The 27,363-nt window shown below is 36.8% G+C and overlaps 1 protein-coding gene across 2 annotated transcripts; it reads left to right on the forward strand.

The window, feature by feature from the left end:
• Window positions 1-285: 285 nt before the first annotated feature.
• Window positions 286-12,041, forward strand: LOC121732580 (E3 ubiquitin-protein ligase CHIP). 2 transcript variants are annotated; one of them, XR_006036398.1, is made up of 8 exons: window positions 286-552; window positions 949-1,147; window positions 1,946-2,087; window positions 2,775-2,877; window positions 3,422-3,478; window positions 8,434-8,550; window positions 10,251-10,869; window positions 10,901-12,041. XR_006036398.1 is itself a non-coding variant. In XM_042122510.1 (7 exons), exons 1-7 carry the CDS (start codon window positions 433-435, stop codon window positions 10,374-10,376), a joined length of 864 nt encoding a protein of 287 aa, XP_041978444.1. In that variant the 5' UTR covers window positions 286-432; the 3' UTR covers window positions 10,377-12,041. The 2 variants fall into 2 exon arrangements, 1 of the variants encoding a protein (XP_041978444.1); XM_042122510.1 differs by having other exon boundaries at window positions 10,251-12,041.
• The last annotated feature ends 15,322 nt before the right edge of the window (window positions 12,042-27,363 follow it).

Here is a 27,363-nt window from a genome sequence, read left to right on the forward strand (position 1 = left end):
CAAGTGTGGGCGAGTGATACAACTTCAAGAAACATGCCATTTTGTGTTCCATCCAAAACTCCATCGAAAGTTTTAGTAAAGGGTCTACCACTTTACTAAAACAACTGACTTGACTCGTTGATTTTCTGACTACTTTTTTAGACTTTTACTAGACCTTTTTTAAACATTTTACTAAACATTATGCGATTTTTTTTTCTCCCGCCATATTTATCAAAAAGCCGAGCGCCATAATAAGAAAAAAAATTTGTCAAACGTCATGCAATGTCATCATAAGTGACAGTTGACGTTTACGTACACGAAAGTTCTTCATTGCGAATATTATTTTGAAAATAATTTTCAAATCCACGTTAATTAAAAATAGGATCACTGGATACATTATAAAATGGTGTTGTGTTTGTTTTGAGACCAAAGTAATAGTGTCAATCGATAGCCATGAATAAACACATGTATTCCACCGCCAATCTCTCTGACAAAGAATTAAAGGAACAAGGCAATAGATTGTTCAGTTTGCGAAGATTCGAAGATGCTATGAACTGTTACACTAAGGCAATCGTAAGTTTTACTGCTACCCTTCATTATTACAATTATGTAATGAGAAACAGACGCAAACTGGCTTACTCACCTCAACAGCTTGTATTTAATCTAGCCCAAGGATTTTCCAGATTTCTAATTTTAATTGTCGACAACTCTTAATCACTTTAAAGTCTATGTCAATCATATTATTGTCCACATTTTCCCAAGCAGGTAACAGCATACTTGGATTAGGTTTCACTACTGTAATAATATAACTATACAAATACAAACCTTTGTTGAAACTGGATTGCCTACAAGTAAAACGCTCAAATAAGTGTGACATCAATTAATGATAAATATTTAACATTTAGAATTAAAATTTACTATACCTCGATTGTGGAAAAACCAGACACAATAGCTTGTCTTCTGTTTTAGATAAAGAATCCGTCAGTCGCAACATACTTTACAAATAGAGCACTATGCCATTTGAAGATGAAAAGGTGGGAGTCCACCTGTCAGGACTGCCGACGGGCTCTGGACATCGACAACAACCAGGTCAAAGGGCACTTCTTCCTCGGACAGGCTCTTGTTGAACTAGAATGCTACGACGAGGCTATCAAACACTTGCATAGAGGTATGGAATTCTTATCATAATATTAATACGCGAATGAAAAACTTTGTAACCCTTTTTACGAAAAATGGGGAAACGTAGGTGCATGAAATTTTGCACAGTTATAGTTTATATGGTGAAGGAGTGCATCAAACTAATATTATTTTGAAATTATTCTTTTATCATATATTTTTTTAACAAATAAAACATTACACAAACTACAACACACACACACATGAGAAATGACAGATTTTTGAGTGACAAGCCTATACATACGAATTATACTCTTTTATTTATGGTTGAAGTCTGTTGACATAGTATACCTCCACCCTGTTGACAACAAGATGACAAATTGAAAATGGATTATAGTTTTTTTTATTGAATCTAAGATACTATTAGACAATGCTTACACGGCCAGTCTAAGGTCAGCTAAGTCCTAGACAAGAGTTGAAAAAAAAAATGATAAAGTCAATATTTTTTACAAAATATACGTAGTAGTCCTAATGTCGCTGAAACTAAGGTCGAATTTCGACCATTGGGCGATCTCTAGTATTTTATATTACACTACAGATACTAGGCACATCATTCTAAGATAAGCACATTCACAGGTGACTAGTTGATTTTGGCATGTTGTAAAACATAATATAGTGTACTATTCTTTCAAATATTCAAATAAGAAATTAAGTTATCCATTAATTTTTGTTGAATGTCAAATTCAAAGTTATTATTTTCTATATTTATAATTCTTGTAGTAGATAAATGTTTTTTTAAGAAAGTAGATGTTATAATAAAATATTTTAAAGTAATAATTTACTTTTTCAGCAAATGATTTGGCAAGGGATCAAAAGTTGAACTTTGGTGATGACATAGCAGCACAGATTAGAATTGCCAGAAAGAAGAGATGGAATGTCCAAGAAGAGAAAAGAATATCACAAGAAATAGAGTTACAGACTTATTTGAATCGGTAAGAGGATAAACTTAAGTTAAATTACATTTAATGCCTGTTTTTTTATTTTTAGCTGAAGTTTATCTAAACCAGTGGTCCCCAACCTTTTTTTCATGCGGGCCACAAACTTTGTTTTGGTCTTGGTGTCACGGGCCGCAACAAATTTTTTTAGGTTTACTTAAGTAAAAAATAATGTTCTTCAAAATTAACGATTTAAAAGTGTAAAAAATTCACGACTTTCACGATGACTTTATAATATAAATATTTTGTCGGTGGGCATGAATTTCAAAATGGTTTAACAGCACGTGGACCACAGATAAGGGACTTTATTTGTCGCATCGGGTTGGGGATAGCTGAATTCTAAACCAATTAAAAATGCTGTTAAATATATTTAAAGTCCCATAAAACTAGTCTTAGAACCTGGACATTATTATAGAAAATATTTAGGACTTATCCTAAATATTTACTTACTACTGAGCAACAGTCTTTCACTTAACATTTAAACACATATCACTTGAACTTTTATTACAATACATTTAAAGTACACTTTGATAAAAAATTGCAAAACATCCTTTTGATAATACATAATATATTTATAGAACAAAATTTAATTCAGGTTAGATAATATTTTTCCTCTATTATCATTATGTGTTCTTTTTGTAATAGAATGACTTTGTTTTGATGATGATTGGAATAAATTTTTAGGTTAATAAATGAAGACATGCAGCGTAGAATAGAATCGGTGAAACTAGAGAGTATCAGTGAAGAAGAGGTTAACAGTAAAGTTGCTAAGGTGGAGGAGGAATGTGTAAGTATTAAGTTGATTTTTTTTTATTCATTAAGGAGAATCAGGGCTACATTTTCTACCGAAGATTGGCCTTGTATGCCACATTGTCTTCTCAATATAGTTCATCAGGGGTGCCCAAATTTTGAAAAGAATGATTTATATATGTATAAAAAATTAATGAGATATCTCACTCTACATGTTTTCTCGATGTTTGATGGTTTGTCTCTTCATCTCTATTGACCCTAGCATGACAAACATTTTTTCTCGCGTAGATATATCATCGAAATAATACATTTTTATAGAGTTTTGTCGAGATGATGTCGAGATTTTGACATTATGAGACGAGTAGTTTTTAATTATCTCGAGAGTGAGATATCTCTTTGGCGTATGCTCGGCAGGCAGATGTAACTGAGGATCTATTGTGACTATATTAGATATGAGGCATGATGTTAATAAACTAAATTTAATATTAATAACATTGTGCCTTTTCTATATTACGCATAACAATTAAAATGAAACATTGCTGTCGTAATTTCTGACTGACAATGTAAATTTTTAATTTCAGAATAATTATAGCAGCGAGTTGAACAATTTGTTCTCAAAGATCGACGAGAGGAGAAGGGTATGTTAATTTAATTGAAGACGGAAGACTCAAATAAGTAACGTAACATAAAGTAACTAATTTTTTCCCTTATTATTTAAATAAACCTTGTAACTTATCTACTTCATCACCTAGTTTTTCTATTTCAAATAAGTTTTCGGGCCCTAAAGCCTCCATTTACTTATGCAAAAACTGGATTTTTTTTTCATGTTACTTACATGGTTCTTCCACTCACATCTTGAATTGTGTATCATCTAATGTATAAGATGTTTTTAGCATTTTCGAAGTCTCAGAAAAAGTAGACCCTATTACTTCTTCTGAGACTTCGATGTGTGTCCTTTTGTTCGTCTGTCTGTTTCCAGGCTGTAACTCAAGAACCGCTCTAGCTAGACTTCTGAAATTTTCACAGGTTGTGTATGTCTGTTGCCGCTATAACAACAAATACTAAAAATAAAATAAAGTTAATATTCAAGGGGGCTCCCATACAAGAACATGTTTCTTGTATTTATGGCCTTTTTTGCTCGTAATCAATAATGGTAACAGTTAGGCACTTGAAATTTTCACAAAATCCTTAATTATATATTTCGTACTTTAATAATTACTTAATAATAAAATTATAATAAAGTAAATATTTAAGTCGTCCCACACAACACAAATTTTTGTCTACTTTCACTCTATACCGGTACAGAACCCTTCGTGCGCGAATCCGATTCCCACTTGGCCGATATTTTAAAGAACAAAGGTAATTTTGCAAGGTAAATTGCTATCGCATATACAAAAGTATTATGAAGCTTGTATGTACTTCTATTATGTACTTCAGGTTATTACTACACCAATGTATTAATTTATGATTCGTATTCGTCGTACTTCCGCTTTTGTTGGCGCATGAATCGAAATCGAATCGTATTATGATCTACTGTGAATCAGATTCGACAGTCCCCATTTTATAATAAAGTATAACAAAGTAAACAATATAACAGGTCTTTGTGTCCTGTTGTTATCGATCTTATTGGCATACCCAAAAGTAAGAACAAGAAATGATATTTTTTATTAAAAACCCTGCATCTGTTACCATAATATTATACTTTCATAATAAGTAAATTTTTGATGCTGTAATTCACACTCCAAATATTGAATGACAAACAGTAGTTAATGCGTTAATCCAGAGATTAAACTACATCCAAACAAAACTTAATCAAAATCCACTTAGTAGTTTTTACCCAATTATGAATCTACCTACACTTAATAATATTAGTAAGGAACATCCAATAAAAGTACAAAAGTCGGTGCGAATGAGAGGGGTGTGACGTCACACGTATATATTTTAGGACTCGCATGTCAATTGTCCGCAAATGGGATTGTTGTAGCGCCTAAACGGATTTGAACCTACGCCCACCGCTCGCTTGAATGGCGATTATGTAAGTCGCTTACTAGTTCACTTGAGCTACAAAATTATTGAGAACAGTAGATCATCTTAATACTAAATAGGGGCAGCATAGACTTGATCTCAGAAAAATCGACCAAGTGCGAGCCGGAGCACAAGAGGGTTTCCGTACCATTTATTGACATCGGGCTAAAAGGGGCAAGAAATGGTGTTTTATGTATGAGAGCCCATGTTAAATATTTATTTTGTATTAGGCTTTGCTGTTGTGTCTAGTAGTTTCAGCTATCTGGCTATCGCGGTTCTTCAGATACAGCCTGTCGGATAGACAGTCTTAGTAATAGGGTCCCGTTTTTAGCTTTTGGGTACGAAACCCTAAAAAGTAGTAAAAAATGGAGCGTCTGTCTCGTCTTGCGTGCGACTTGACTGTGTTGAGACCATAAAGTTAATATACCTAGCGGAATAGAGCAACAATCTCGAGCTGTCAAACGAAACCGAAATTGGTTTACGTCTGTGTGTAAAAATATGTGTATATATACACTTGCACAAGAGATCAATTGTCAACGTGCCGATAAGTGCCGACTGGACGTCAAAAATAGAGTCCTGCTGTCATGTATCACACGTCTCTTTTTACTACGTAGTGGTACTGATAATGACATCTCGCTTGCTCAGGCCTTTAGGACAAGTCAAGTTGGACTTAAAGAAAACTAAGTTAGTGTACTGTATTTTATATTGTGTCTAAGATGTGCCTTACTATGTTGGCATTATGTAACTGTAATGTTGAATGGCGTTAAAATAGCTTTCCAGCATATCTGCCATTTCTTAAGTTACATAATGATTTACATTGATACAGTTAGGAGATGCCACAAGCGCTGAATTCCGACAGCACTTAGAGACATGAAATGATTAGGTAGGTACTTAACTTTAATTAATTGAAAAGTTTACTGAAAATGAATGAATGAATATGCTTTATTGTGCTCAAAATATACAAATGAAATATAGGAATTTCACATGAACTCAGCATAACCACAAAGGCGGCTTTATCTCCTTATCCACCCATCCTAACCTCTGGCGCATGGAAACAAATTACAACACAGTGCAGCTTGAATTGGAATAAACGTAAAACTAGAAATTAAATTAGGCTTATCACTACATCTTAATTACTTAGGAATAGTCTTACACACATTACTTACAAGTTACACTTACACTACTTAAATACTATTCTAAGGGTGGGTTGCACCAGAGGCGTGGTTAAAGTTAAAGTTAAGGTCAAAGTTATGGTTATAGTTAAGACTAAATTTAGCTTTAACTTTAACCTTAACTTTGACCGGAGAAATTGATAGATGTCTGTTGCGTTTATTTTTTTTATTCAAGCTACAGGTAACGGGATTAAGAGTATAATTTCATTATCCGTAAAAATCAACAGGAAAATATTTCTTATTTAAACAACACAGTAAATTTTCACGAAAAAATTTCGATTTAAGTTGGTACGAGCGGTTATGGTTATAGTTAAATATGGCATCCTTAACCAAAGATTTAATATTTCGCACTGTAGTTATAGTTAAAGTTACAGTTATAGTTAAAGTTAGTTGGGGCAACCCAGCCTATAATGTTAAATTCTTGGGTTAAATACTGAATAAAATGTATTGAGTTATTGTCAAAATCTGCATTAAATTAAAGTTGAGTAATTATTAAATCTCTCTGAGAGCAGTTAGCGAATTTATAGTTTGTGCGTTCTAAGATGATATGGGTGACAGTTTTCATGTTCCTTGCTACGGGTTTTTTACAAGAAAGCAAAAAAAATCAAAATGTAATAAATTATATTCCATCTACAAAAACAAATGTTTCCTATAATTGTAAATGAATAAAAACGAAAAGATGCTAAATGCTAACTTATTAATAAAAATTATAAATATTAACTGTGAAATAGGAGTATAAAATTATTTTTACGAAAACATTTGAAAAATGTCATATGCATGAAACGGAACTTATGTCAATAGAGATTGACTCTGTTGAATCGAAATCAAATCGATAAAAAAGGGCGGCCATCTTAAATCACCGTCACCACTGAAATGTCGGTACGAAATCGATAATTTCGATTGCAATTCCTTTACGAAGTGATTCGATATTTTTAAACTATCGATTAATTTTTGTTAGGTAACTTCTCTACTATTGTCAATTATAATGTGTCACGCATATCATCATAAAACGCACAAACTATAGTTGATCCTAGACCCTGAACTAGATTGAAGCATAAAACTTATTTCATAGATTGAAATAACATTGAGTACCTGCACTCGCTATTACATGTATCGATTTCAAAAAAAGTGTGAGAAATTTTAATAATTTGATATTTATGTTTCTGAGAGAGCATGATAATTTTCATTGTCTCGATTTGTCTAGTACCTTGTCTATGTACAGTCGAAACCATGCAATAATAATAATAATAATATTTTTTTTATTTGCATAAATATGGTACCTACAGAGGGTGATAAAATTCAAGAAGTGTTTCACATATTTTGTCGCTTAATCGACGTGCAAAATGTTAGATAAATGTTAGTCAAGTTATTACAATTTACAGTTAATTCGTTAGTTTTTACATACCTAATTCTATTAAGTACATTATATTCGTATTATATTTTTAATTTTACATCATTATAATTTGTCAAAGTTTAAGTCAGTATAATAATAATCATTCAGATTTCAGACCTAATGAAAGTATATTACAATAATTTCCCCCTACCTATTATATCGAAATGAAATTAAAATTTATTGTGATTCATTTACAATAATAATTAAAATATAGTTCAATATGTCAAGGGACTAATAATCATATTAAGTAAAAACAAGCAATTTCTTGTCTATACGAAACCGCACCATTTCTCGTAGTTCTATCTATACAAACTTACAAAGTATATACTTACGCACCCAGCCAAGTGTGATGTTCATTGAAGACGTATTACCATGTATCGTGTTACATGTACAATTGTATGACGCCCACACATGATGACACCATTCATACGGGTAATCGAATTAACGAAATACATCAAGGTTGATGTTCAAAATAATGTTTACATAGGAGGATATTATGTCTACTTAAGTAGTACCTACTAAATATAACAACGGACTAGAAAAATATAACTATCATTTGATGTTTTTTGTGACTTCGAATGCGCACAAATAAACGCTGTGAAAACTATGATTTTATCGTGATACAATTTTGTCCATGTCCTTCGGCCTTCCGTTATATTTATGTATCATCGTGTCTTTATCAAAATCGGTCTAGTTTTGCAGCCTATTTAATGCAAAGGATTTTTTTAAATCGATAAATTCAACTTTTATAGGCTCTCGCGGGAGTATTCATATTATAAAAATCTCGTACTTAGAAAACCAAGTTTTGCTCGGAGTTTTAATAGTAATGATTTAGGAATTCACACTGCACCAGAAACAAGAATGAGAAAGAACTACCGTACATACTAAATATAATAAAATATGTGCCGTAATATAATCCGACAAAATGACGCATGTCCGTCAACTCCCTATGAATCAATTTCTTCGATGGTATATCTACTAATGATACACTACAATATTTCAGAAGCGCGACGTCCCCGACTACTTGTGCGGCAAGATCAGCTTCGAGATCCTCAGCGAGCCCGTCATCACGCCCAGCGGCATCACCTACGAGAGGAAAGACATCGAGGAGCATCTTGAGGTATGTGTGTTGTCTATGGTCGGTGGTGTAGGCCGCGCACGACTTATAGATCCCCAGCGAGCCCGTCATCACGCCCAGCGGCATCACCTACGAGAGGAAAGACATCGAGGAGCATCTTGAGGTATGTGTGTTGTCTATGGTCGGTGGTGTAGGCCGCGCACGACTTATAGATCCCCAGCGAGCCCGTCATCACGCCCAGCGGCATCACCTACGAGAGGAAAGACATCGAGGAGCATCTTGAGGTATGTGTGTTGTCTATGGTCGGTGGTGTAGGCCGCGCACGACTTATAGATCCCCAGCGAGCCCGTCATCACGCCCAGCGGCATCACCTACGAGAGGAAAGACATCGAGGAGCATCTTGAGGTATGTGTGTTGTCTATGGTCGGTGGTGTAGGCCGCGCACGACTTATAGAGCCCCAGCGAGCCCGTCATCACGCCCAGCGGCATCACCTACGAGAGGAAAGACATCGAGGAGCATCTTGAGGTATGTGTGTTGTCTATGGTCGGTGGTGTAGGCCGCGCACGACTTATAGATCCCCAGCGAGTCCGTCATCACGCCCAGCGGCATCACCTACGAGAGGAAAGACATCGAGGAGCATCTTGAGGTATGTGTGTTGTCTATGGTCGGTGGTGTAGGCCGCGCACGACTTATAGATCCCCAGCGAGCCCGTCATCACGCCCAGCGGCATCACCTACGAGAGGAAAGACATCGAGGAGCATCTTGAGGTATGTGTGTTGTCTATGGTCGGTGGTGTAGGCCGCGCACGACTTATAGATCCCCAGCGAGCCCGTCATCACGCCCAGCGGCATCACCTACGAGAGGAAAGACATCGAGGAGCATCTTGAGGTATGTGTGTTGTCTATGGTCGGTGGTGTAGGCCGCGCACGACTTATAGATCCCCAGCGAGTCCGTCATCACGCCCAGCGGCATCACCTACGAGAGGAAAGACATCGAGGAGCATCTTGAGGTATGTGTGTTGTCTATGGTCGGTGGTGTAGGCCGCGCACGACTTATAGATCCCCAGCGAGCCCGTCATCACGCCCAGCGGCATCACCTACGAGAGGAAAGACATCGAGGAGCATCTTGAGGTATGTGTGTTGTCTATGGTCGGTGGTGTAGGCCGCGCACGACTTATAGATCCCCAGCGAGCCCGTCATCACGCCCAGCGGCATCACCTACGAGAGGAAAGACATCGAGGAGCATCTAGAGGTATGTCTATGGTGTAGGTACATCGATGGTAAAGTTCTGTCTGTCTATTGTGTAGGGTACATCAATGGTATCGTTCAGTTTTGTCGCCTGTGTCTGAAGGATGAATGTTATCCCAATTTTGAAGTCAAAAATATGAACTTGGTGTCTTTAGAAAAACAACTTTATGGCGTTATTGATAAGCTACCTTTTAATTTTTTAAGTATATAGTCATAATGCTGAGTTTGTAAAGTAAAAAATTAACACGCCCTATTTTTTTCGTTAAATGGACTCTATTGATACCTAAGCCCTTAATAAAAATTTGGCCGGTAGGTTTAATTGCACCCTGTATATTAGGATAAAATTGTTAGGCTTGCATCCATTGTCTGATTGCCAAAGTTTTTACCTACCATGGAATTAGACGACGCGATGTACGCTACCTAGGTTATACCATTGTATATTATTGTGTGTTTAATAAAGAATTTTTGAATTGATATTGATGATTTATTTTCAGCGCGTCGGCCACTTCGACCCGGTGACTCGTGTGAAGTTGACTGCGGACCAGCTGATACCCAACTTCACTATGAAGGAAGTTGTCGACGCTTTTCTGCAGGAGAACGAATGGGCACTCGACTACTAACTTGTATTGGCATTGCTCAGTACTGTTATAGTCGGTTGATAGTAAAATCTATAAAATACAGCTGAATTTTAGCCATCTTTTTGAGAAAGTCTCAAAAGCCGACATTTTTTTGGATCCGGTTCGGTAGGCCCGGTCTACCGAACTAGAGGCTGTCCTTCAGCAGGACATGGACACTATAATCCTGTTATAAACCTTTAGGGTAAGGATCTCTGAATATTGTATGATGTGATACCTGCTTTAAAAGTGAAACCAGTAGGCCTACCACGAAACCGTTTTGAGACTCAAACAATCGGACAAGAATGCCGCGTCCTGCTCTAACAACATAATTTCTCATTTGTTATAGTAGGACGTGGCATTTTCGTAGAATTGTTTGAGTTTCAAAACGGTTTCGTGGTACGGCCCCAGGGTCGGCTTTCTACAGTCCCTTTGTTATAAAACACTGCGAACGTAAATAGACTGTACACTGTACAGGGTGTAACAAAACAACTTTAGGGTGTTTTTATGAATCCCCTGTATACAGGCAGGTGGTTTTATGAATAGCAGCACTGAAAAAGTAATTTTCTTTTAACTTTTGTATGGACAAATTCTCATATGACGTTGGAGTGCTTGCTGGTACAAATTACAAAGAAATACTCTTTCAGTGCTGCTACTTTCACAGTGAACTCTATATGAGGGACACATACACCCTGTAGAAAATCAAAAGTCAATTCACGTTTGCAGTTAGAGCTATAACTCACCGGGACGCCACCGCGACGTAGCCAGCGACGTTACCATGGAAACGTCCAAGCAACGTCTGGCGTCTCTACCTCGCCGCAAAGCGGTGTTTTTCTAAAAGTTAAGTTTAAAAACACCGCTTTGCTGCGACGTAGAGGTGACTGGCTACGTCGCGATGGCGTCCCGGTGAGGGCCGGGACACATTAACACGATACGACGCCGCATCGTGGTACGACACGACGTCGTGTCGTGTTTATGTGTCCCGGCCCTTAGTTATAGCTCTTAATCATCAGTGTTGCCGTCAAAATGGCTCTTATGACTTAACTGTCATTAATGTTTGTCATTTTGACACTCTAAGTGTTTTCTCTCTGCAAAATTACGCGAGAGTAAAATTTCTCTTTCAAAAGTCGCGTTTTCTTAACGTTGAAACGCAATTGTTATTATGCATCGTTAAACTGCACTGCATTATATCAATATTAAAAAAATGAGGAGTGTAACCCGGTCAAAATATCTATGAACACTGCTGGTATATTACAATCTTTTATATTTTTATTGTTTTGACCATCAATTTAATTTTTTTCAAGCATTTCATGCTAGTAACTTGCTTCACTCATAAAATTATCTTACATTATAGTTTTTTAAAATGCGACTACATTGTTTCTATATAAAAGACGTTATTATGATTTGTGGCTGTGAAAAATATGTTTCTATTTTATTTGAATTATCATGTCGCAAATGTTCAACGTACTTTCCTAAAAATTATATCATAACGTTTAGAAAATAACAATCAGAAAATGAAGCAAAGAGAATGTATTATAACATTGGATTAAGAATAGAAGTTTTTGTAGTTAAGTATGTGAGTAAAAATAATATAGTGTACTCTTTGACACCTTGAATAGTGTAAGCCCGGGACGCACTAGCGGCCAGGCCGCAGCGGCCATCGAAAGTATGGTGTGGCCGCTTGACAGCGTGCGGCCAGGTGCGCGTGGTCTATGGCGGTTTCATACTAAGGTATCTATCCCGTGCTAAGGCTTCAGTCTCGAAATCAGCGGACAGCGGGGCGGAAGAGGCGCGTTCCAATGTATAGATTTATATGGATAAGCCGTCTAGTACGCCGCGCGCCGCTATTTTCGAGAACCGATCTAATTAATCTATACATTGGAAACGCGCCGCTTTCCAATTTCGAGACTGAAGCCTTAAGAGTAAACTAAGCGAGACAACTATAAGAGGTTTAATGTTGACATAATATAAGTACATAGTACAGCGGGGCTAAAATGGTCACATTTAGCAATTCCTCTCAATCAATTCAGCAAATGAATTGTCAAAACTGTCAAACTGACAAATGTCAAATCAGTACAAAAATACAGAAATGAATTGCAAGCAGAGTTGCATTTTCTGATTTTAGAAAAATGAATCATATTATGATTCATATCATGATCCTTCAAAGCGACCATTTTAGCCCCGCAGTGCTCCCAAAGTAATAATGCGCAAAGAAATTTTCGGCAACGGTCGTATTTCCCGAGCGTCAGAATACGTCGCTTGCAAAGCGCTGTTTTTAAACTTAACTTTAAGAACAACACCGTTTTGCGAGGACGTAGAGGCTTGGACGTTACCATGGTAACGTCACTGGCAACGTCGCGAAGGCTTCCCGTTGAGTTATAGGTCTTATTGACGGACCGGCGACAGCGGACAGCTACCGGCTATATGATATTTACTTCTATTTCCTTTGAACAAGGTGTAAAATGCAAAAGCATGGGGCTCTTACGTTTCATAGATTCGGGTGTTTTCGTGATTACGACAATTACCGAAGATTTGCATGCGCTTTACTAATTTGGGAGTAAGTACTGTAATGATTTGAATTTCGAATTTGTAAATGGCAAAACACGTGCCAAAATTGATGTATATTGTAAATAATTCACATCTTTAAAAATAATCTTATGGCGAAAGATGGCATCATGGCAGTTTGAACTTGAAAACTTTTCCTATCCGTTATGGCAAATATAAACTAATATATTAGTACTTGCTTTTAGACTTATTTCTGATTCTAAAAGTGTCGGTTTTTCTGCATGTTTTGTAAAAGCAGATAGGTTATTAAATTAAACGAAATTCGACCAAAGACAAATCTGCTAACTAAGCCGACGCTTTTTTAAGATTGTGAAATAAACTAAGGAATATCGGAGAAAAACCAGAGCCTTAGAGAACTCTTTAAGTTTTCTTGGGTCTTCCGGATTTTGGATCACAAATTACCAGCCTTGTAATAGTTTATTCCAACAGAGTATAATCTAGTTCTGATAATATGTAGCACATTTAAAACATGCTTGCTGCATGTTCAAACTATAGAAGTAATATTCTGATTCACGGTATGAAAATTGAGCTTATAGACTTTAAAGTACTATCAGAGAAGTTGATTCCTATGCAAATCGGGGACCTAAGTAGTTTGGTTGCGTTACGTCAAACCCAGCTGACAGATCACAATTAACATTGAATTGACATATTCGACCAAATAACGTTGGTCTGTCAATAGGCTAGATGACTATTTTTTTCTTATTGGTAATTGAAAGACCCTTAAAAAATAGGAACATCGCTGAAAGAATGACTCTGATAGCTTAAAAATTCACCAAGATATGACAATTCAAACATCTCATAAAATAGACCTGCCCGAAACGCTTCATACAAATTGCTACGAAAGACTGACGTCAGTCTTTCGTAGTTTGTACGCATCGGGAGACAACTTTGTTCGACAGGTATATTAAATATTGCGTTTATGAAAGTGGTTTCGTAACAAAAGTTGCTTTTAATTGCATAAGTTATCGATTGGTATACAAATATTAAAAAATTTAATTGAAAAAAAAATCGACTTGATTATCTAAATTTGGAGGCGCATAACAAAAAAAAAATAAAAATGCTATCGAGCTGTAATTTTGGGAACACTTATTTTTCACCGTGATTTCTTTATTTTATTAACAAAATTCGCTAATCTTTGACCTTGTCATCATCCCTATTGCATAGGAATCAACTTCCTCGATGGTACATCCGATTTGCCAATGTAGAGTCAAGGCGAATTACTGCCGTTATCACAGACGAATATTAATTACTACTATTGTATGGGACTTATGTCAAAGTCTAAACCCACTAGGCCGAAAAATCGCGGCTGAAGTTCCGCATGATTACGTCAGCAATGCGCTACGCATACAATATAACGCGACGTAATTTCGGCATGGTGTGTCATCGGTAATTTAAAATAAATTGCAAGCGGAATCGTGACCTTCGGCCGCGTTTTTTCGGCCTAGTGTGTTTAGACACAAATTCTTCATTCAATTATTATAAGTAATTTATATTTGTCTCTGTGTGCGACAGTTAGTATTTATTAAAATGTATAAACTCCTAATGTAAGTGCACATTATAGAGTTGTAAAAATAGGTTTGTAAGCTTATATTGTAAATGACAGTTCGTGCTATTTCGCTAACACCTCGACAATATGTATAGTTCTATCACTGTAGAAATCATTTACAGATACTTTTAATATAGCATTGTTATCAGATTTAAACGCTGTTAGTTACCTACCTGCCAAATTTTTTTCAGGGTTTAGGTATCATTGCGAGAGTCCATTAAACCAAAAAATGGGGTGTTACTTTTTTTACAGTTACATATTTTTATCCCACTTAAAATAGTTGCAGAACGGTCACGCCGCGGCGGTGGGTATAGCGGGGGTGACGCGGGGGGGGGGGGGGGGGGGAGACCCGACCGCGGCACGCGCCAGCGACTCGTGTCCATTAATTGGGATGCTTTTTAGGATAACTTTCGGATGCTTTTTAGGATAACTTTCGGATGCTATGTCTCAACATTTTAGTACTGAGTGATTATAAAAGAAAAAATACGTGTATTTTTATTTTTAACAAGGATCAATATATTGAAATTTGCCGGAAGGTTTAATTGCACCCTTTATGCGTCCGCCCAAATGCGCGGTTTGGCTGTTAGGCCGCGAGATTATAAGGGAATAGTATAATGACAGCGCGACAGTACCATTATTTAAATAAATCATTACATACATACATGGTCTCGTGATCACAACACGCGTTCGCGCGGACGCCTATCCAGTCTTAGCATTTAAATCTGATAATATTATGGTTAAATAATCATTATGATTCCATAATTTTAATATCTACCATTGTCACTAATGCCTGTTGATTGTTACCTATATGTATCTAGTATCTCTCCCGTTATGAAGGGAAGAAAGGGAATATTTTTTTGACAGACAGTTAGGGTCAATTTATAATAGCGCAGAGTCGAAGCGCAGCGAAGCGCGTCGAAGCGTCAAATTCGCAACAAGTCGAACGAATGCGCGCGGATTCGCCAGAGTGCCTACAGTGATGACGCGTAGATTCGCTTGTGTGCGCTTGGATGCGCGAGAATGCGCGCGCACCAAAAAGCGGTGGTCAAGCGAATTCGCGAAAGTGCGTGCGCCTTTTTAAATTCTCAGAAGTAATATGTGCGTTAACGCTTTGCAGTTAAGGTTGAATATGTTATGTTCAGTTGTAATAGTTCGCTTCCATGCGCTCCGACTCTGCGCTAGTATAAATTGACCCTTACACCATGCGTTGGTAAATAGCACATAGTAAGGCAAGAACTTATTATGTTTTATTAGACTTGAGGCATAAAAGATCTCAATTATAACACTTATTCCCTACTAATAAAAATATTTAAACTGTTTACATAGACATACGTTATAGTTAAACTATGTTTGTCCTAGTCTGTCAAGCGACTTTTCTAATGTATCAGACAAGGATAGTATGATTTATAATGTCGTTGGAAAAATCATGGTTCTTGTTATTGGTAAAGAGGTAAATATAAAGCAACAAATCCTGTTACGAAAAGAATAATATATTGTAATGTGGAAAAAACTTTAATAGAGAGAACTACAAGTTTGTTTTCTGGTTTCCCCTTATGGAAATTACTGTTTAATATTTGGTTACAAAAAGTTTCTTAAATTGTGGCTGACTAATTCTTGTTTTTATTTTTTTGTGATAAATGCTTATAAAGAGAAAGCGATAACAAATTATTTATTTTATTCGCATAGTATTATGGGGAACTTTCTAAAATAGTCGCTTAGCTACTGCTGTTTTATTCTATGGTTTTAATTTTTGACTTCTAAAATATAGCTTATTGTAGTCAGTAAAATATCTTGTAACTACAGACTGTTTCGAGTTATTTTGCTCCTATTAGGGCCGTATGTTAACAGTCATAATGATCACTGTCGAATGCCCATTTTTTTAGATTTTTGTCAGAGTTTATCTATTCGTTTGATTGGCTTACATACACATTTACCAACAACGCTATTGAGAAGATAAACTCAAGTCAAAAAATGATAAACTCCAGAAAATGGGATTAAAATGACACTAAACAGTCAACTGTGGATTCTAAAAAACCGTTGCATGGTTTAAAATATTAGCCTTTTGAGTTTATAAGTTCGAAATGAGGACTGTTCGATATAAGAAAGTGTATTATAATCTTAAGAGGATTTGAATGGATGTTGTTAATAATGGTAAGTAAATGTTATTTTGTATTTGTCGTTTTATTTTAGACTAGATGAACTTCGTATCAGTTCCATCCTAACATAAACCTTCCTTAGACATCCATGAATATTTTAAGACTAAAATTAGCCAAATCACACTCAGACGTTCTTCAATTTTATGCAGACTAACAATCATTTTGCGGTAGGTTCTATCGTACTCGCAACTCTGCCTTAAGAGGAGTCCACACCGCCGTTTTTCCATACAAACGTTGTCCCCTGTTTCCTCCCTGGATAATGCCGGTAGAGTTATAATTTTTTTCCTGAATATCTATGGCCACTATTAGCAGACTATTACTAGATTCTCCTCTGTGTTCAAACACCCAGAAAACAAAACTGGCTAAAATATACAAAAAAAAATAATATAGGAACACAGCTCAAGCCTTGCTTTAATTCTTAATGAAAAAAGTACTAAAATCGGTTAAGTTTTGGAAAAGGAATCAGCGGACAACGAATCGAAGATTTCTGTTCTTTCATTAGAACTTTTGTCGTGTTGTTTCTATCACGCTCTGCGGAGGGAGACTCGAGATTGGTGAGACAGCAATACATTTTTAAATACCTATTTTCAATTTCTCTCGCCCCTGGTGACTGGTGTATCCTTAAGCGAGGAGTGGTAAATCTTAAGCGAGGAGTGGAGCACCATGGGTCTTTAGTGGGTAGACGCAGGAGTCCCACATATCCCGGCCGTATTCCCAATGCCGGGGATGCGTAAAGCATGTAAAAATAAAGGCAGACTAACAATATTTTAAATTCATTTTTATTCAATATGTAGACTAATATAAAATAATAAGACTGGGTTGCACCAACTAACTTTGACTTTAACTTAACTATAACCGGAAAAATTGACAGATGTCGTATGAGAATATGGGGTGTTTGGACACCACCATATTTAACTTTAACTATAACCACGCCTCTGGTGCAACCCAACCAAATACTGGTGTATTTTCACTGGTTTCACTGGTTCACTCACCATTGATCGCTTGTTTTCACTCCGAAGTCGCTTTGAGGATCGTTCGAACTGAACTAAATTACCGGCCCGTCTGCCTGCGACTATTTATATGGGCCGAGGCGAATCTCATAATGTTCCGGAACATTCCTTTCTAGAATAAACCCGATTCGCGTAAACAAGTGTGGTATATTTCTAGAAGCCTAATGCCATCTAGTATCGAATAGCGGATTTACGCTGTCTGCGTTTCTTCGATAAGGTGCGCTGGTTTGACGCTAGATGCTCTGTGTGTCCGTAACACTAATATACAATAGACTTGAATAGACGATGTTCATAATAATGACGAGTAGTTATTCATAAATTTGTTGCTGCGCAGTACAAAGTAGCGGATAAAACTACTTTCGTATAGGCTATTCGAAACTCCACACAGAATTTAAAACAACCCCTTAATTTCCGTTATGTCGGCTGTACACTCTCGCAGAGACACAGCGAGGCGGCCCGAGTGCGAGAGTATTAATGGCTCGCCTCGTCTCGCCTGTCTCGGACCCTCTCGGGCCGGTGTCGGTATTTTGCGCCCGAGACAAAGGGTCTCGCGAGGAAAGCGAGCGCATTACTGTACACTCTCGCGTTTTTCACTACTAGTCGCGCCGCTAGACAGTGCAGAACAGAAAAATAACAACAATAAACGTCACTATCAGTCATTGTCTATTAGAAATAAAATTTAATATGATTAAAAATCTTTGGTTTACTATGATGGCTTTCGATGTATATATGGTGAATGGTGATCATCCACATTTCCATCTACGTTTTCGCCATTTTTTTAATTTTGTATTTTTAATATGTATCTACTTAAATATTGTTATGTTAATGTGTAAATATTTGATAAATATTTATAATAGCTCATAGCATCTATTATAAATATTTATCAAAAATTACACATAATATTACACATATTATTATACTTCCTTGCAGCTGCTGTAGCTCTCTAGAGCTACGGCAGCTGTAAGGAAGTGTTTTCGTCCATCTCATAAAGAAAAATAATGGTCCATCTTCTCTGAGTTCATAACTGCGATTGAACTAAGCGAGAATGTACATGATCGCACTCGGGCAAGGGGCTCTCGCACGAGACTCTCGCCCGAGAGCTCTCGGCGAGAGTGTACAGCCGACATTACAATATAAAAAAAAAAAAACTTAAAATGCAATTTTTTAGGCTGCGTTTCCACCAGAGATGTGTTGCGAGGAATGTGTTTTTAAGATTCAAGAGCGATGTCATGGCAAGCTCACATCAATGAAGCGATTCTATTGGTTCTCAAAAACACATTACTCGCAAGTCGCACATCTCTGGTGGAAACGCAGCCTTTTTTTTTTCACGCAGAGAAATGCATTAACGCATTCGACGCAGGGGATGGGGACTCCCGCTGCGGATATGTGGGGCTCATCGCGGCGAAGATGGTATGTGCCGCGACCCTACCCACTAAAACTCTGCGACGCTCCTCTCGCCACCCAAGACGAAGCCACGGGCACGACACACCCACCGCAACTCCGTCAGTGGCCGTCCGACCTTTGTTAGACCACACTCATTTGGGGGCGCTTCTCGCCCCGCAGGCCGACAGAGGCCGCACTTGGGGCTTGCTTGGACCCGCCCTGTCTGGTGTCACGATGCATGGAGCGTTTTGTGCATCGTGCACTCTGGGACTCGAATTTGATGAGGTGGAAACGCAGCCTAGGGTGATTCCAAGTTTCATGTGATAGCGCCTTCTAGCGGTAACATTTAGAGGTTTTGTGAAGGCTTGAGCTGCTGAGGACGGAATCGTGATACGTAAAATTGCAATAAATATTGAATACAGCTCAGGAGGTGTAAGTAGGTTGAGTTTTTTTTTTTATTATAAAATTAGGGGGCAAACAGATCACCTGATGAAAAGCAACTTCCTTCGCCCAAAGAGAATACCTTTGGGCGCCTATAATCACTACGTGCCTTTGCCCATGGACACTCGCAACATTAGAAGAGATGCAGCCTCTCTTCTTGAAGGTTTGCCGCCTTTGCCGGTCGTATTGATTCTGAAATACCTACTGTTGGCGACATTTCGTTTCAGAGTTTTACAGTGCATGGCAGATAGGTCTGCTACCTACGAGTAATAAAAACTACACTAATCAAGGTGATGAGGATGGTAGGATATAGTAAGATGGTAGGATATAGGTAAGTATTTTTCGAGTGGAACAATGGCGAAAAGTTGCAGGAGGTATGATTCCGAACAATTCCTTAAAGTACGGTACAATCATTTATAACTGCTATGTCTCCACATGGTCATCTAGGGTTTTTAATAAATCTGAAAGATGGTCTGTATAAAACTTCAAAGTTTTATGAAGTTTGGGCACGGATTTAAACACATTGGATCAACTGCGCTATTGCAACTTTATCGCGCGGAAGCCTTATATTTTTCGCGGTAAGTATGTGTTTCTTATTTCTTCTAAATCGGTGGTTTTTGGACAGTCTACACACTCGCATTTCGTATTTCACATAATATAGTGTGGCAGAATGCGCCTTCCGGCAAGGGCATGCACTTCAGCATTTAGCAGTATGGAATTATAGCTATACTAGCTGTCCCGGCAACGTTGTTTTGCCATAAAATGATTTTCCCTGTTTTTCTGCTTTTCTCTTGAAGTTTTTTCTGATTTTTTTTCTATAGACCTCACGGAGCCCGAGACCTTTCCAACGAACCGTGGAAATCGGTTCGTGCGTTAGTTATAGCGACAGGAAGGAAAACCAGACTTATTTTTATATATTAGATGGGGCACTTGCCGGGTAGGCGCACTTTGCCACACTCACTATACTTAGATAATTCTTTATCTAAAGGCTTTATCCACCATTTGACTAAGTATATAATATTATTATAACTGATAGGTACCTACTTCTTTAAATTAGAATAAGAAAATAAATACCTAGTGCATCTATGATTAATAAATTCACTCGTATTTGCGTCCTGCGTTCCTATATTGTGTCTTTTACCTACTTAATACCTATATAGAGTTCACTGTGAAAGTAGCAGCGGTAAAAGAGTAAAATTTAATTTGTGATTTGTACGGACGCCCCAGCGTCATGGATTTGACCATAATATTATACAAAAGTTTAAAAAGTAACTCTGTGCGCTGCACTAAGTTCACAGTGAACTCTATACTACAGGGGACCAATACACTAGGGTTGCTGAGGATTCCTCCTCCTCTTCCTCATAATCACTTCCTCAACAACCCTACAATACACACCCTAAAGTATCATCACATTGTTTTGTTACACCCTGTATATACAAAAATGCGCGATTTATAAGTTTTCTCAAATATTTTCATGGGGCCTTTAAAGCCATAATATTTTAACTTGACATGATGTACGTTTGTAAATGGGTTTGTATATAATTGGACGCCTGGACCGGCGCCAGGCGCAACAGTTGGGGGTTAACAGCTATGTGATAACACACTTGGCATCAGATGGGGTTTAAAATATCCCAAATTGTTCGCCAACTTGTCGACTTGTTTTGGTTTTAATTTGTTCGCCTATCTTGATTGAATTGTAGAGTAGTTTTGTTAATGCTCTTGTTAATCTATACAAAAACATTACTTGATGTATCTACCTACTACTAAATAGTTCGACCAAATAACAGTTAGCTAGTGGTTCTATAAGTTCCAAGCCCTTCATGGCACTAAGTTTTCTTTAACATTAAAAAGTGTTAATAAAACTTGACACTTTGGGGTGGTTTATGGGAATGGAAAATACGTCGCTTCTAAAAAAATATTATATTTACAGTTGACGAAACCAATAGCTTTTAACTTCCTTTCCTTTTTAGGGTTCCGTATTTAACAAGGAACCCTTATAGTCTTGGACTGTTCGTCCGTCTGTCTGTCTGTCCGTGGTTTTACTCAGAGACTATAGGATCCACAAAGCTGTAATTCGGCATGAATGCAGATATTAATGATGCCGACGAAGTGGTATATAAAATCTTAAAAAATATATTTTTTATGGTACCTCCCCTACACATCAAGCGGGGATGATATTTTTTTTCTCGTCCATCCTACCGTGTGGGGTGTCGTTGGGTAGGTTATTTTAAAATATTACGAGTATTCATAGATTATTTTCCAATTTAGGGATCCATTTGTGAAATATGAAATTTCAAAGCGGAAAAAATCGTTAGAGTCCAGTGTCCGGTGTCCCCCCTTCTACCAGCTGCGGTAAACGGTAGCTTCTAGAAATATGAAAAAATTCACGGGAGTAGGTAATATTCTGAATTTGAAACGACGTCGAGTCAAATCTCATCTAATCTCACGTAATTTATTTCTCAACATAATAATACTATTTTGGTCCATTTCATCCAGATTGTACGTATGCTTAAGATTTAATTGTAAGCGTAATCGTTATACGATTAAGATCATTCACAAAATATGCGTTCGAAAGAAAATATACTGACTGTCAAACCATACGTTTACGTAAGGTACCCAAAATGTGGGTTACATTTTGAAAAATCTCACGTGATACTTGTGGGGGGGGGGGGGGGGGCTGGGTTGAATAAAATCTCATGAAATCTCACCAGGGGGGGAGGGGGGGTCAAAAAATTCACCTCACACCTCACGTAATTTGTGGACGCCCCTTAAGGCGCTGTGGTTATGGTGGTGGTGGTTGTTGCAACTACGTAAAATGGGTTTTTTAAAACACGTTTTTAGTAAAGGAAATGTCATTATTTAAGTATAAAATAAGTACCGTTTTAAAATTGAGAAAATTTCCTATACGCAAAGGTATATCAGTACCTACACAATTTGAAAAATTCTGCTCGATAGAAAAAATCTCAAATATGACTCTTATAACGCTGTTTTTCATAATTAAATCATTTTATGGCTAAATTACACACTTTCTAGAAAAAACAAAAAATGTAGTATATGTGTCGTAACCTAACGTAAACGATTTGATATATTTGATTTGTGTAATACTAAAAACAAAAGGTTTTTATTCCTATTTTCTATTATCAAGGCACGCGGCGAGCGCGTAACAGCCACTGTACAAGGCGCGCTGATATGAATTTTATTTTAATGTCCTTAACGTCGATATTCGTACTGACAGACATCGACCTGCTTATTTAAGGGACTACTGGGCCTTAAGTTTTACCACGAGGCGCTGAAACTCTCATTTACTTGAAAAATCTTCAGCACATAGGCAAACAGCTACTAGGATTACATAAGTTTATTGGAGATAGCCGTGAGCGGCAACATGCAGCAATCCGCCTGCATGTTAGTACGGGCGGCCTGCCAACTCCCAACTCTCATTTTATATAGATTTAAACGTCTACGTAGTGATTTGTCTAGCACAATTTACGGGAGACCTGAGCTGGTAATTGCAGTCATAATGTAGGCGGATAGCTTTTTGTACGGGCATTTTGTTTGAGTGTGTTTGATGTGCATTGTTAAGCAATTTATTACATTACGCAGACCGAAAAAAAATAAGGGGGCAAATGGGAAATCGGGTCACCATGGAAAGCATCTACCGTCACCCATGGATACTCGCAACATTAAAAGAGCTGCAGGTGCGTTGCCGTATACACCTGGGCACGGCCTAATCGTCGCGTTTTGGCAATGATATTACTCTCTTGAGAGCGACATAGATGCAGCTCGCTAGTTTATATTGCCTATATTTAAATAAATGTTTCAGTTTGGGCTTTGGACACCCCTGAGATTATTTCAAGGGGTTTTTCTGCATTTCGATATGTAGAGTCTGGCTTACAAAAGTCGCAGTGGTGATAATGTGTGGTGGGAATGCTCGTTAAAATACATAACTGCATATTTAACACTCAATATTTTATTCTAATGTATTTTAGATTATCGACTCAGAAAAAAATCAGTCTCTACAAATCACAATAAGTTAATAACCATCAGTTTAAATAGAAGTCTTTGGTTATAACCAAAGAATTCTATTTAAAGAAGTCTTTGGTTGTACATAATAATAAATAAATAAAATAAAATCATTTATTTCAGGCTTCTGCGACCCATAACATTACAATTTAAAATTTTTGAAAATTTCGTAACATTAACATTATAGCTAAGTCTTTACATTAAAATTACAATTCATTTAAAATAATATATGATTTCACAATAAATATTAAATAAACATTTTAAAGTTAAAATTATGCATACTTACTTAAATAAAATAATATAATAAAAATTGTCAAAAAAAATACAATTTAAAATATAAATAAGTAAATCAAAATCACAGTTAATCACCATATCTTTGTATAAATAAATTTAAAATCATTGTATGCAAAAAATACTATTTAAAGTTAAATTAAAAATTAAAAACTTATGAACTAAAAGACATTTAGCAATAAAAATTAAATTAGAATTGTAAAGTTAAAATCATGTATAAATAAAATAATACAATAAAAAATATTGTCAAAGTATAATAATATGTCAAAGACATATACTAAGGGCCACTGCACATTGGAGACACGACAGTTTTTAGACAATCTTGTTTCACACATACGAGTCAGATTTACGATTAAAGAGAAACAGTTGTGTCTACCACGCGGCGCACACCAAGACGAAACTGTTTTGTCTACGACGACGCAACGCATACAATTGTATATTCATCAGTAGAAAACGCTCGGATCAGACTAGGAACACCGCTAGACAGTTTTGTCGTTGATGTGCGCGCTCGCATACACTTCAAACAGAAGCCGACAGTCGTTAGTCAGACTTGTAGCGGTGCAGTTCTTGTACGCATTAAAAAACTTTGTCTATGAGGCGTTTTGTTTCAAATGTGCGCGTCTAGTACTTTTTATTATGCGATATATCTGCCTAAAAACTGTCGTGTCTCTGGTGTGCTTACAACTGATTATAATAATATTAAGCTATTATACCATAGCACTGATGTAAAATATCTAAGGAGGTCGCATCACAAAGAGTATTGACAGTCACACCCCGCACACGGCGGCCGACAGCATGATAAAACTTCAGAAGTCGTCATATCAACAGTTACTAAAGTAGGCCTCAGTCACAATAGACATAACGACCAGTAGTTCGACTGCAAAGAGACGGACAGGTTTCAATATCTGTCAAATTCGTCGGGTTTCACTAGGATTATGAACGGAATGTGCCTCGCGCTGGCTGATATAATTTATTTTTAAATATTTAAAATAAAGATTTCAAAATTGGATTCTGACAATTTTAATCACATGTGCCAAAACACAAACAACAATACGACCAAAGAGGAACACGTCCATCGAATATGTCATAGTTTTAAATTCGTAGGTAACAAGTTAACAAGCCTAGCGACGATTTTCGTCATAATACGTCAAATTTAAAAATTTCAGCATCAGTTCTAAGTCGGTATACTCTATCATTCTGTCTACTCTGCCTCAGTGGTGGAAATGAAGGTACAGTCAAGAAAAATAATTCCGCGATAGACGCAAGTCTATCTTATCTCTCAATTTTTTCGATGGTACTAGGCGGAATGTGCACACAGATTTTATAGTTGGTAAATACAATACTTTATTGTTGTCTGATCATCAAAAAAAAAAAATGTTTTGTGTGAAACACCTATGTTTAGGATTTGACTCAAGGTTATGTAAAATCCCCTCGACGTTCAAATTCGCTGTCGAAAATTATCTAATGCAATATGTAATGTAACTAAATACCCTGCTTTCTTTTTCTCCGGGATAAAAAATTCCTTACACCCCTTAGATCCTTGTATTCCGTAATCCAGGTCATGCTATGACTTATCGTGACTTGAACTGGGTCACGGGACAGTTTCAGTTTTGAAAACAAATAAATTGCGAGTGTTTGTGATCTTAATGTGTTTTGGGCTCTAAGTTCTAAGTTGATTTTGGATTAGCTTGTTTATTGGAAAAGCTTTTACTCCCAACGGTAGATAATATCCATAGGGGACACTGTTTTTTGGGATTCAGATCTGTTAATCTAGCTCACTGCATTAAAAGATTTGTTAACTTTAATTTAATTAATATTATGTCATAAACACCATTCACTTTTTGTCAATTTTTTATTAAATTAAAGTTGTGTTTTTAAGTGCGGCATCTTCACTACTATCATGGATCAATACCCAAATAAAAAGGCCTTTTATGACAAACTTTATCAAAATCTGTATGTTGTGAGGCAGTAACAAATATACACACTCCCAAATTCACTTCTATAATATCAGTGAAAACCTTTGCAGATCGGTTCTGCAAATACCGCTGGTGACAGTTCATTCCAAAGTTTTATTGTGTCCTGAAAACTCAGTGTTGAATGTTGATTTACATTGATAAAGTAGCTGGTGCTAGTTACTGGTATGGGTACAGAACTACAGATGCACGCTGTAATTATACTTGTATAAATATAAAAATAAGAAGAGAAGATACTTGTATAAAGATAAGACATGAGGTTAGAATTTTTACTCAATGAATTTTTACCCAAAGCGTAATTCTGCAAGATTTTTTCCCGATTAACTTTGCAGACTCTCAACGTTTTCACCCAAAACGTAAGTCGTCAGTATAATATTATTCAGATTAATTTTGGGTGCAGAAGCACGTAGTAATTACTTTTTATAAATAATTAGATTCGATTACTCATATTCACCCAATCAAATTACAAAGAATTTTCACAACACGTATATTTCTCTATTTTCGGGTACAGAATATGAACTTAGTAATTAATTTTTATAAATAGAATCGTAATGCACGTAGTATTTGTTTATAAATAAGGGGGCTATTGCGCGTTGAATTTTTTATCAATGAATTCATCCAATCATATTACATGGAATTTTCAGTCAAAGTACCCGAGTAACTGTAGCCACAAATGGTGAATTACCCCCATTTTCGGATGCAGATGCACGTAGTAATTACTTGTTTATAAATAAGGGGGCTATTACGTAAGGTGTTTATGCGAGCACCTGTGTCGCACGCACGCGCCGCACGCAGCTACGCCCACAGCTCCAGGACCGTAGGCCATACGAGAGATGACGGTGCGGGCTTTTAGAAGGACGAAACCTTCAACTGGGAAAGCATAAAATATCGTACAGTACATTCGTTACCTTTACATAAAAGTATACACGAAAACGAATAAAAACCCATCATACACATCCCAACTTACATAGATACGCGTTACAATTAGATATTATTGTATTTTGTCTTTCCGCCTTACTGTATCAGACATCTCATCACATACTATATTATTATCTACTACTTAATATACTGTAGTGCCTAAACTACAATACTAAACGAGCAGTAGATTATGATAAAGTTATAAATAGAGTCGTAATAACTACGACCTAGTATATAATACCCAGCGACCACATTAATACCCAACATCACATTTATTAAGTGTAATATCATTAGTGTAATATCATTATGTAACATCTTAAGCAACCATATTTTATCCAAATAAATATCATTTCATTTCATTAGCTCCGGTGTATTATTTCCATTGCTACTAAGGCTTTACATAATGTGTCTCTACATTCTACAGTAAACAAACAATCTACGCGAGGATGATCTTAAAATCTAATTTACACTTGCCTCCCTCGATCGCAGGTTCTTGGAAATCTATTGTTATTCTATTATTATCGCGGTCGAATTCTACTTCGGGAGTTGATAGGATATTCACAAAATACACGTCTATTTTAATTCCCCCAAAAACACAATATTTCTTCTTCCTTTTTCACTAATCGGTTAAAAAGGACCCCCTCATCGCTCGCACGGCCAACCCGCGCTGCGCAGCCGTGGTGCGCGGGG

This window comes from Aricia agestis, chromosome 12 (assembly GCF_905147365.1).
Source record: "Aricia agestis chromosome 12, ilAriAges1.1, whole genome shotgun sequence".
Classification (NCBI taxonomy): Eukaryota; Metazoa; Arthropoda; class Insecta; order Lepidoptera; family Lycaenidae; genus Aricia; species Aricia agestis.

Excerpts from the sequence above, each read along its gene's own strand:
- LOC121732580 (XM_042122510.1), top strand. The coding sequence starts at position 433 with ATGAATAAACACATGTATTCCACCGCCAATCTCTCTGACAAAGAATTA. Across the intron at positions 3,479-8,433 it reads AGATCGACGAGAGGAGAAGG|AAGCGCGACGTCCCCGACTA; the intron begins GTATGTTAATTT and ends ACAATATTTCAG. Across the intron at positions 8,551-10,250 it reads ACATCGAGGAGCATCTTGAG|CGCGTCGGCCACTTCGACCC; the intron begins GTATGTGTGTTG and ends ATTTATTTTCAG.